General features: G+C 50.2%; 1 protein-coding gene across 4 annotated transcripts in view; it reads left to right on the plus strand.

Moving 5' to 3' along the window:
• LOC141056197 (C-type lectin domain family 2 member A-like) overlaps window positions 1-12,823 on the plus strand; it is a 166,708-nt gene that overhangs the window by 37,438 nt on the left and 116,447 nt on the right. For 2 of the 4 annotated variants that reach the window (XM_073552903.1, XM_073552906.1), the window contains 3 exons: window positions 7,135-7,197; window positions 7,727-7,896; window positions 7,992-8,101. In XM_073552903.1, the coding sequence (XP_073409004.1) occupies window positions 7,135-7,197; window positions 7,727-7,896; window positions 7,992-8,101 (343 nt within the window). Of the gene's footprint in view, window positions 1-7,134; window positions 7,198-7,726; window positions 7,897-7,991; window positions 8,102-8,481; window positions 8,613-12,823 lie in introns of all 4 variants that reach the window. The other 2 variants (XM_073552905.1, XM_073552904.1) reach the window with 2 other exon arrangements.

The following is a 12,823-nucleotide window of genomic DNA, read 5'->3' on the forward strand; positions in this document are numbered from 1 at the left end:
ATATATTTACCCCCTCACTCTCTATACTGTCTGCTCACACATACCCCTGACTCCCCATACTGTGTCCACATACATTAACCCATTCGCTCCCCATACTGTCTGCACCCAACCCCCATACTGTTTCCTCATACATACTCTGTGTCCTCAAATCTCCCCACACATATTAAATCCCCCATCCCCACTCCGAATCGCTCACACACATTAAATAACCCCCATCCACACTTCAAATCCCTCACACACATTAAGTAACCCCCATCCCCACTCCAAATCCCCCACACATTAAATAACCCCCATCCCCACTCCCAAATCCCCCCACACATTATGTACCCCCCACTCCAAATCCCCCACACATTATCCCCATCCCCACTCATTAACCCCCATCCCCACTCCAAAACACCCACACATTAAATAACCCCCATCCCCATTCCCAAATCCCCCCCACACATTATGTACCCCCCACTCCAAATCCCCCACATATTAACCCCTTCCCCGCTCATTAACCCCCCCAAACAATAACCCCATCCCCACTCTTTAACCCCCCCGCACAGTAACCCCATCCCCACTCTTTAACCCCCCCACACAGTAACCCCCATCCCCACTCATTAACCCCACTACACATTAACCCCATCCCCACTCATTAACCCCCCACACATTAACCCCCATCCCCACTCATTAACCCCCACACATTAACCCCATCCCCACTCTTTAACCCCCCCACACATTAACCCCCATCCCCACTCATTAACCCCACTACACATTAACCTCATCTCCACTCTTTAACCCCCCACACATTAACACCCATCCCCACTCATTATCCCCCCACTCATTAACCCCACCCCCACTCTTTAACCCCCATCCCCACTCATCAACCCCACTACACATTAACCCCATCCCCACTCTTTAACCCCCCACACATTAACCCCCATCCCCACTCATTAACCCCACTACACATTAACCCCATCCCCACTCTTTAACTCTCCCACGCATTAACCCCATCCCCACTCATTAACCCCACTACACATTAACCCCCCCACTCATTATCCCCGATCACCACACATTAATACCACCCCATCTCCCATCTTCGGTGGTTTCTTCAGCTCCACATTGGAGCACACTTACCACCAGCGCTGAGCGTTCACTCTGGGCGCCGGGAAGTGACGTCAGCAGCGTGATCACATGACATGTCACGCTGTTGACGTCGCTCTGGCCCGGCGGTCAGAGCTGCAATTGTACTGGCGTCTATACAGACACCAGTACAATTGTTCCCTGAGAGCCGGCACGCGCACCTTCTCTGCGCCTGCTGTCAGCTTAACAGCTGACACAGAGAACCGCCGACTCTCAGGCCAATGGGGGCGGGAACAGTCTCTCTAGGAACTTTGGTGACGGCCCCCATGGTTCTGGCCCGGATACATAGCGGGGACTCCTCCTCTTATACTCCCCCACCCTGTATTCTCGCCAGTCCTCGGGTGAGGGCATGGGAAGGCCTGCACCGGTGTCTCGAGACGAAAGCTTCCTTTTCCATATGAACTGATTCTGTTCATAGCGTTCGGGGGGTTTGCCAGCTGTTGACCGCTCGGAGCATCTGAGTTCGACTGTGATGGAGTCTTCTGGGGTGGTGGTATGTGGGGGGTCGGTCGGACCTTGTGGGTAGACTGGGTCCGCTGTAATATTATTCGTTGAAGTGTACGTTTGTAGTACTGAGAGATCTTACTCGTCGACCTCTTCCCAGACTGCTGGCAGAGGTTCTGAGACTTGAGGAGTGGCCTCGGGCCGTATAGGGTCGGTGGAAGTGCAGGGTCATAACATGTTACAGTGTACGGTACGGGTAGGGAGACCCCCATCTTTTTCAAGTTGTATTTCGTACACTGGCCTGTCGGGACTTATTCAGCGTAACACTCAATATGGACTCTCTTCCCAGCGAAGTTCCTGCTTGTTCTGAGGGCGCTGATCTTGTACGAGTACCCGATCCCCGGCCCGGAGGTCAATGGGATGAGGCAGAGTCCACCCTGGATGTTTCAGGTCTTGGAGTTTTGTGGGGATGATTTGGTGTAGGGTTTGTAGCCGATGCTGGTGGTTCCAGACCCATGACGAGACCTCTGTCGAAGGTTGTTGTTCTTCCGGATTTAATTTGACTTCCGTGATCCCCTTGCCTTCCCAGCCAAATAGCAGTGAGTAAGGGGTGTAACCAGTGACCCGGTGTACCTGGTTGTTATAAACCCACACTAGTTCAGGGATGTACTCTGGCCAACAGGCCTTCCGGTCGCTCTCCTGGGTGAGTAACATTTGGATTAGCGTCCGATTAAATCGTTCGCAGGCCACATTCCCCTATAGGTGGTATGGAGTGGTCCGGGATTTATCGATACCATATAGACGGTGTAGTTCTTCCATGACTTTTCCCAGGAAACACACCCCCTGATTTGAATGTATCCGTTGGGGGAAGCCATACACTTGGATAAAGTTTTTGCAAATCGTATAGGCGGCCGACTCCGCAGTTTGATCTTGGGTTGGGGTTACCACGGCGAACTTGGTGAAATGGTCCACCATAAGGAGACAATGTTCATACCCGTGGTGCGTGGGGCCAATGGTCAAATAGTCAATCATCAAGAGTTTGAGGGGTGCTGATGTTACTATTGTCTGTACTGGGGCCCGCTGTGCGGGTGGTTTACCTAGCTCGCATAGACGGCATGCCCGGCAAGCTTCTTCCACTGCAGTCTGCAAACGAGGATGGTAAGCCATTTGCTGTAACCACTGAAAAGTCTTTTGAGCCCCAAAATCAGCCCCTTTTTCATGGGCCTCTCGAGCTAGTCCGCTCAGCTGAGCTCCTGGTACGACTACTTGCCAAGCTGTTGCTGATGTCGTCCGCGATACTGCCTTGCGGTACAATAGTCCCTTTCTGATTACTAATTTCTCCCATTGGCGTAGCATTAATAACGTGTCCTGAGTCAAGGTCTGCCTCTGGGAGACATTAGGTATTTTGCCGGTGGTCACCCATTGGCGCAGGAGTCCAGTCTCAACAGCTTCTTGCTGTTGCTGGATCCATTTGTCCCGGGATTGTTCCAACATGCCCCTGAGGAGTCCTACATGGGATTGTTCTTGGGTGGTGGCTGTGAGTCCTGCAGGGGCCAGAGCGAACGGTGTCTCCTCTCCTTCCAATTTGTCATATCGACTTTGCCCTGGGGTTGTATGCCGAATCCTGGAGAGGGCATCAGCATGTACATTCTCCGCTCCCCTTTTATAGATGATCTTGTACTTGAACTTGGCCATCCGGGCCACCCATCATTGCTCCAGAGCCCCCAATTTGGTATTTTCGAGTTGGGCCAGCGGATTGTTGTCGGTCCGTACCACCACCTCGGAGCCCGCCAGGTACTCTGTGAACCGCTCCGTCATAGCCCACACTACTGAGAGGAATTTGAACTTAAAGGAGCTGTAATTGTCGGGATTTCATTCAGAGACGTGGAGTGATCGACTGCTGTAAGCGATCACTCTTTCCCGGCCATCTTGGACTTGTGACAATACAGCTCCTAGCCGTGTAGGCTCCCGTCAGTGTGCAGTATGAACGACTGCGAGAAATCCGCATACGCTAACACCGGGGTGTCCAAGAGTGCGGCTTTGAGGTCTCGGAAGGCCTCTTCCTGTGGTTCGCACCACTGAATCTTCCATCCATTCGCTCTGGCAGGGGCCCCTTTCAGCAGGTCTTGCAGGGCTCGGGCGCGTCGTGCAAAGTTCTTTACGAAGCGACGGTAATATCCAGCCAGACCCAGGAAGGCTCGTACATATTTTACCGTCTCGGGAGTAGGCCACCCTTGGATGGCGGAGACCTTTTCCATGGATGGTCTCACGCCTTCGGCGGAGATGGTATGCCCCAGGTATTCGATCTGTGTACGAAATAGGTGGCATTTCTGGGGATTTACCTTCAACCCGTACTTCAGCAACCACCCGAGTACCTGTCCCAACCGCCACAGATGGTCCTTTAATGTGGCGACATAGATGATGTCGTCCAGGTATATCAGTGTGGCCTCGAAGTTGAGATCTCCCAGACACCACTCCATCAGCCGTTGGAAGGTTCCAGGGGCGTTGGCCAGCCCGAACAGCATACAGTTAAATTCAAACAGCCCCATGGGGAGGATGAACGCAGTCTTGGCAAGGTCTTCCTCTGACATTGGCACCTGCCAGTACCCGCTGGCCAGATAGAAAGTCGAGAAGTATGTCGCTTTCCCTAGGGCGGATAGGGACTTCTCTATGCGGGGCAGCGGGTACGAGTCTTTGATGGTACAAGCGTTCAATTTTCGATAGTCCACACAGAACCACAAGGTGCCATCCTTCTTATGGACCAACACGATGGGGGCCGCCTAGGGACTCTGGCTTTCCCAGATTACTCCTTTCTGCAGCATTTGGCCCAGTAACGTTTTCACCTCCTGATATAGTTGTGGGGGAATCTGTCGATATCTCTCCCTGATGGGAGCCGTTCCTGCCATGGGAATGCCAGAGTCATCCTCATGGTTGGCAAATACCTCCTGATACTGTCCCAGAAGCATTTCTACCTGGAGAATTTGGGCCGGGGTAAGGCCAGAGAGTTCGTCTTGCATTCTTTCCTGGATGGCTCGGCCCTTTTCTTCGGTTGAGGACTCAGTGGTCTGAAGAGACTGGATAGACACCGCCCAAGGGTCCCCCGCCTGCACTTTTAGTTGGAACGCAGGGGTTGGTAGCACTTCTTCCAAAGGCCTCACCAGCTTCGCCATTTTGGCCCGAGGCTTCAGGACGATGTCTTGGTCTTCTAGGTTGACGCAGGACGGTCCCCCTCCGCACAGTGGCCAGGGTGCGGGCCACCAGAACTCCAGGGTGTAGGTGCTCTGAGAAGAATGGCTCCACCAGAATTTCCTCTCCCTCCAAGGGCACTGGGGGCCACACAGGTAAGGCCACTATGGTGTGCCCGAACGGCAGCACGAGTGGAGGAGCCGCCGGTACAATCACCTTCCCCAGTACCTCGCCCTCCTGGCAGTCCTGGAGTACTCGCGCCCCCCGCACCAACTGCTGGATGACCTGTCCTTGGGGTGTGTGGGAGCCCCACTGGTTAAGAGTCTCTTGCGTGGGCTCGTTGAGGAGTAGATTGCCGAACTCCCGCAGTATGTTCATACCCAGGGTGACCGGATGCTTGTTGTTTGTGCCTCCCTGGGTCAAGATCACTCCCCGGCAGCCGAGGGATTTGCCACATAGCGAAGTCTGCATCCAGACTACACCGACGACAGGAATCGGTAGCTGGTTGGCGGCTACTAACTTTATTACAGACCCCTACTGAGGTCTCACTGCCTCGGGAAAATGCTGTCAAAAATAAGTCTCTGGCATGGTCGTTACTTGCGACCCAGTATCTACTAGGCATTGTACGGCACGGCCTTTGACCTCTGCCCATACCACTGGAAACTTTGCGATCAGATCTTCGGGACTTCCCCACCCCATGTCGTGGTTTCTGGCTCCGAGCGGCGTCCCCCCAGCTCAGAGCCCACTAGTTTAATGGCCGCCGGGGTGGGTATCTCACACGCCGTGGACACTCCAGGGCGAAGTGGCCGAGTACTCCATATTCATAACACTCCCGGGGTCACGAGTGTTATTGTGGGGCCCCCAGGGCCCCGGACCTGCAGGCCACTCACTGGTGGCCTCGGCCCTTCTCTTCACCTCGGCCAGCTCTCCCCTGATGCTCTTCAGCTCCTATTTCATTTCTTCCACCCATTGGGGTTCTACAATGGCGTTCACGGAGACCTCCGTGCTCCGGACCTTCCACACGGGGACCGTCAGCCCCTGTTCCTGCTCCCGTGCACGTGCCTGGCTCCCCACCTCGGAGAAAGCCATATGCGGGTTTACCCGGACTTGTTCTCGTAATGCCTGCTTAGTCAGAGGGTCTCAAAGTCCGGTCACTAACAGGTCACGTAGGGTGATGTCGATGTGTCCCACACCCACGCCGTCCTTCCGCTCAGTGGCCGTGTATAATTCCTGAAGGACGTTCATGTACTGAGTGACCGTCTCCATCCTCCCCTTGCATTCGTCGGATCCCCATGGGTCACCTCCAATATCTGTAAGACCCTAACAAAGGTGTTGCGTTGTCCTGGGGGTCTCAACATTACAGAATCCCGGGCCTCCCCATCCAAGGACATAAGGGCCACCTCTGCTTCTAAGTCGGGGGGTCATCGGATGCATAATGAAGAGCCCTCGCATCCGCTCTGTCCAGCTCCACAGGATGGTGTTGGTGCCGGAAAACCAGGGCAGGTTGCTCAGCATAGCCCCAAGGATATACTAGACCGGGGCCATTGTTGTCGGTCGAGTCCACGGCCCCGCCATGGTCTGCTCGGAGACTGCATACTGCCGACTGTAGTACGCCAAATGTAGTACTCGCAGGGACGAAGAATGCAGTGTCAAGGCGCGAGTCGGTTTGAACATTAAGAAGTAACTTTGATATATGAAGACACCTATAGGGGCTATCTAGAGCAACCAAACAAGATAACAGTAATTGTCCTCGCAGGGATCAACACAAGAATACACTGATAATGCAAACACGACTAATCCGGCAAAGACCGGTGACTATAGGACCGCAGTATGGCCGACTACGGGTGTCCACGGGCAGTTTCGGGTAGGCCGCGACCATGGGCTGGAGTGAGCCGGTGGCGGCCACGGGCGGCAGGGGAAAGGCCGCAACCGCGGGCTGGAGTCGGGCGGTGGCGACTGCGTGCAGGCGGTCAGTGTTCCTCTGCTGGACGGCTTGGTGCCATCTCCCTTCTGCCCACAGTGAGTCCCCCTTCTGTCTCGCCTGTTGATGCTCTTATCTCTTGTCTCTGGTGCAGGCTCTTGCTCTGGCTCCCTCTAGCTTCCTCGCTTCTCCTCCCCTGCTGCGTCGACTCCCTCCTGCTGGCGTCCTCAGCCCCTTTTATAGTAACTCCTCCCCCAACCTTTCTAGAAGTCTCTGAGGTCCGTCTCCTAATTGTGTCCCCCGTGAACAGTCTCTCTAGGAACCTTGGTGACGGCCCCCTGGGTTCCGGCCTGGATACACAGCGGGGACTCCTCTTCCTACATACTGTATATATAACTAATATTTCAAAGGTGTAAATGTCATGCATGTAACTAAATATCCAATACTTTTCTGTTTAGGTCCCACATCCTGTGACCGGAATAAAGAGGTCGGTGAACACCGGACCATTACCCCTGCAGCAGGTGAGTAGATATCTCGGTGTCTCCCATGTTCTCTTACGTCGGCCATCTCTGTGCTATACTGCAGCTTTCCGGGGTCCTCAGAGGTTACACTGTAATCAGAAACACAGCGAATAATCCAGATCTGTAAGATATCAGAGGGGGAAATATCCCACAGCCCCGATATCCATCATATAATACACTGATAACAGCTCGTCTGATCATTGTATCCTCATCTACAGATACGAGTCCTGGGAGACGAGATCTGTGCGGTGTAATATCAGTATTGTGTCATCTGTCATCTCACAGGGAATATTTGATATATTTAGTTTTGTTTTCATGTAATTTCCTGTTGACCAAAATCTGCAAGAAAATAAAGTGATCAGCAGAAACCCAGAAATGTCAGTGGATCTTGTGATCTCCGGAGACCCCAGAGATCTCCAGTGCGAAAACCGGAATTATTATTGTATAATGGACGATATGAAGATCAAAACCTTTTATTCCAAATATAAATTGGTGAATTTGTGTAAATCACGATGTGTTTATTGTACAGAAATAACTGATATCAAGATCGAGAAATCTGCTCCATGTGAGGATTATTGGATCTGGTACAGGGGAAAGTGTTATTACTTCTCTACAGAACGTGACACCTGGAGAAACAGTGAGAAATTCTGTATCTCACATAATTCATCACTGGCGATTATAGAAAGTAAAGAGGAACTGGTGAGAAACTGATAATGTACAGAAGAGACGTGTAATATACATATGGGATTATATAATAACTGTATAATAATAATCATATATCCATATTATTTCAGGATTTTCTGTTCCGGTATAAGGATTTAGGCTATCACTGGATCGGTATAAGACGTACTGATGATGATACAGCCTGGATCTGGACTGATGGATCATCATATAATGAAAGATTGTAAGTCCTCACATGACAGATAATTATAATGTACAATATGTAGATGAACTATTATTTGTCTATCAGTTCTCAGGGTGTAACGGGCGCCCGGATGGTTGCTGTGGCGAGGGGCTTTAACACTTCCACACCCGGACGCTCCGTCACTAACAAATTAGAGTGTTCTTCTTGTGACATACTATGTGTGTGCGGTGCTGTTCCCACCGGCTGCCCCGGGATCTTCTCAGTCTGTGGCACCTCAGGTCCTTGTACGTACACGCAAAGATGGTTAGAGTCCTGGTACTTTTCTAAATATACTTTACTGGGTTCAGATTTCTTCAAGGATAATTACAGTCCAACCATTCTCCTTGTACATCAGTTTCTCTTCTCCTGTACTCTCCCAGGTCTGTCCCGTTTGCTTCCCGTCCTGCATCCTGGTGTCCAAGCCCGAAGCTTCCCGAATCTTCCGACTAGCTATCTCCAAGTGCCACTTGCAACTATTGTACGGACCGTAGATCCCTGAACGCTGCGGGAGGTGACCCATGATACTATCAAAAGATTCGTTCCAGATGCCTTTCCTATTTCTTCCTAACTGAAGCACACTTCTCCAGACCTTCCCATGCTTCTCACTGAACTCTCTTCCCATGTAACTTCCTGAACTCCACCCACAAGACCCCCATTGGTCCTCTATATTTAACTATTACTATCCCCTATTTATACACTAGAGTGCCCCCTAGTGTCCCGAATGCTACAAACCCCATACTATCCTACAGTCTAGGCCTAACTACTCGACTAACTGTCCCTATCTTTTAATCCTTATCAAATGATCTTTACATACATAACATGGTATGGTACACATACACAACGCACCAGAAGGAGGAGGGTGTGACCCGACTTGTCACCCCTTTACAAGGGCATTAAAGTGGAACTCTGCTTTTAGCAAACTCCTGATATGCCATGGGAAAATCTTTAATTAATTGGGGCCTGTGAGCTGAGAGTCCTCCCTTCATCCCTAAGTCCTCCTTCACACATAGGTGTTTCCTGTACGTCTGGCTTCTGTTTTTTTCATGGATACCACATGTACTGATACCACATGGGGCTGCTCCCAGATCTGCATTTTTCTTCTGGCAGCATGGATAACAAGGGCCAATACATGTCTATGGATGAGTGAAAAACACGTACAGCACACAAATGGCATCCATTTAAGTATAGGAGAAGCTTTGTAATTTCTCTTTTTAAATCCATACCGGAAAAACACTGATGACACTGATGGTAAAAATGGAAACATGGATGACACACTGATAGCACACTGATCCAACACTGATGACTCCAGTACTGTCTTTTCACATATGTGTTTATACGTGGACATGTGAAGGAGGCCTAAAACAGAGAGGCAGAAGTCCATAGCTGGGCTTTGTTTCCTTTCTAGACTGAAAACTGCCTGAATAGAAAGTCCTCATACGTGTCATTTTTTTCTGGTACCGGAGATATCAGTGTCTGTGTGTGCGTGTGTCCGTGTGTAATGCAGCACACATGTGGCAACCGTCTGCCGCTCGAGTGCCAAATCAGTACTACATGGATGGATGGCAGGGGAGAAGCGCTACAGTAAGTGCTGTTCCCTGGCGGGTGCTGAACGCGGCTCTCATCATTCAGTGATCAGAGCGAGCAGGGGAGAATAATGAGAGTTATAAAAAAGTCAGAACGATGACAGCAGGTGTGGGCTTTTGGGACAATTACTCCCATCAACCTACACCTGCCACCGCTAAGAACAGTGACCGGAAGAGTGGATGATGAGGGTATTCCTCACCCACTGCCTGCGCTAACTAAACAAATGAATGAAAAGCTCGACGTGGGTTACCTCCTATTTTTGATAACCAGCCAGGCAAAACTCACAGCTGGGGGCTGCAACCCTCAGCTGTCAGCTTCAGCAAGTCTAGTTATCAAGAATAGAGGGGTCCCAATGTTTTTTTAATTGTCTAAATAATTTTAAAAAACGGCATGGGGTCCCCCTCATTTTTGACATCCAGCCTTGCTAAAGCTCATAACTGGGGGCTGGTATTCTGAGGCTGGTAAGGGGCCATTGGTTTTGGTCCTGCCAGCCTAAAAATAGCAGCCCACAGCTGTCCAGAGAAGGCACATCTATTAGATGAGCCACTTCTGGCGCTTTGCCCAGCTCTTCCCACTTGCCTTGTAGTGGTGGCAACTGAGGTTCATATTTGTGGGGTTGATATCACCTTTATATTGTCAGATGACATCAAGCCCGTGGATTAGTAATTGAGACTGGAGAGGCGTCTATAAGACACCTATCCATTACTAATCCTATAGTTATATGGTAAATAAAGACACAGCCAGAATAAAGTCCTTTATTAGAAATAAAACAAAACATAGTTTTCCGTTTTTATTTAAACGCCTAATTCCCCTGAAGCCCTCGGTCTCCTGTAATAAAAATAAAATAATAAAACAACCATATACCATACCTGTCTGTCGTTCTGTCCCACATTGTAATCCATGACTGGGGGCTAAATAGTTTTCAACATGGACGGTGCCAAGAAGTGACCATTCATGGTGAGAACCACTGGTGAATGAGCTGCTGCGAGCACAGCATCTTTGACAAGCAGTGACATCATCAAGGTTACCAGCCAGGCTGAACTGCAGTGACCTCAGGACCGTGGGAAAATGGCAGTGATGAGGTTCCCGCATTTCAAGCTAGTGTCTTCACAGCAGATCACCGTGATAAATTTTTCACGGTAATCTGCTGTGAAGACACAGAGCTTGAACTGCGGTGACCTCATCACTAGCATTTTCCCACTGTCCTGATATCACCGCAGTTCAGCCAGGCTGGGAACGCAACCTCAGTAACATCAGCTAGTCACTGCTCTCGCAACAGTTCATTTCCCAGTGGTTTTCAGCCTGGATGATCGCATCTTGGCACCATCCAGGTTGATAACCAATTCTCCCCCAGACATGGATTAAGGAGTGGGACAGAACAACAGACAGGTAAGGTATATGGTTGTGACTATGGGGTTAGTAATGGCGGTGTCTCATTGAGGCCTCTCCATTACTAACCTCAGGGCTTAATGTAACCGGGCAATACAAAGATGACATCATCCCCCCCCCAACTGTCACCCCACTTGCCACCACTACAGGTCAAGTGGGAAGAGTCGGGCAAAGCGCCAGAATTGGCGCATCTAATCGATGCCCCTTTTCTGAGCAGTTGCAGGCTGCTATTTTTAGGCTGGGGGTATCAATGGCCTCTTACCAGCCTGAGAATACCAGCCCCCAGCTGTGAGCTTTAGTAAGGCTGGTTGTCAAAAATGGGGGGAACCCATGCTGTTATTTTTAATTGTTTATTTAAATAAATGCAAAAACATCATGGGGACCCCTCTATTCTTGATAACTAGCCTTGCTGAAGCTAAGGGTTGCATCCTCCAGCTGTAAGTTTTGCCTGGCTTGTTATAAAAAATAAGGGGGAACCCACATCGGGTTTTTCACTCATCTATTTCGTTATAGCGCAGGCGTTGGGTGAGGAATACCCTCATCCTCAGCTCCTCCTGTCACTCTTCTTAGTGGCAGCAGGTGTAGGTTAACGGGAGTAATAGTGCCAAAAGCCTACAACTGCTGTCAATGTTCGGACTTGAATATAACTCTCATCATTCTCCCCTGCTCGTGCCGATCGCTGGCAGAACAGTGGAGAATGATGAGAGCCACGTTCAGCACCTGCCGCCGGGAAACAGCACTTACTGTAGCACTTCTTCCCCGGAGCCAATGCATGTCACACAGATGACATCAGTGTGTGCTCACTGTTTGCATGTGTGCGGGACGTTTTGCGGTCCGTGCTGATAGTAAAAAAGGAACATGTCAGCGTGTTTCCACGGACCCTGTATCCATGGGCAAAACACGCTGACATGTTCCTTTTTTACCATCAGCACGGGCCGCAAAACGTCCCGCACACATGCACACGGTGTGCACAGAACCATTAATTTGAATGGGTCTACATGTGTCAGTGTCTCCGGTACGTATGATGAAAACTGTTACCACACGTACCGGAGATACGGATGTGTGAAAGAGGCCTAATCAGAGCAAAGCATCACATGACCGAGCACCTCTGTCCCTTTTAAACAATCCACACAGATAAAAACTTCTGACATTCCTAAGATTTGGTAAAACTTGAAGGTTGACAATTATGATAAATATTAGTGATGACTGAATTTACAGAAATTTGCAGTTCTCACAAATTTGCTTACCTGTTGCAACCCTCTATTCCATCCTTTGCAATGCACCCTCCATACTCTTCTTTTTTCATCACTTGGCATCCTCTTCTGACATCTTCACACTGTGTATAGGGATTGTGGCGCCTGGTAGGCCTCATGATGTCAAGATTTGTATTGCTTAAAGCCTACTTGGTGTCAGAATCCTCACCACAGAGAAAAGATGTCAGAAAAAGATGTTGTGCAATGAAGAGCAGAGCTCGTGGAGCAACAGACGAAGGCTGTGGTGGCAAAATAGGTGAGCGGCGAGGTGAGAATGATCTTTTTTCACTCCTCGATAAGCCCTCAACAAATCAGCAAAATGGCAGATAGTCGCAGAGCACGGAGCATGTCACTGATGTGGCAGCATGTGTCCTAATAAATGAAAGACCCGACCGAAAGGAAGAGAGTGGAAAGAAGATGGATGAGCCGAGGACAGAAGAAGCCGAAGAAGAAGCACAGGCAGACAGATTGTGGGACAGGTACTGGGACATCAAGG

This window comes from Dendrobates tinctorius, unplaced genomic scaffold, assembly GCF_039654945.1.
Source record: "Dendrobates tinctorius isolate UK_male_01 unplaced genomic scaffold, ASM3965494v1 ptg000196l, whole genome shotgun sequence".
NCBI classification, from domain to species: domain Eukaryota; kingdom Metazoa; phylum Chordata; class Amphibia; order Anura; family Dendrobatidae; genus Dendrobates; species Dendrobates tinctorius.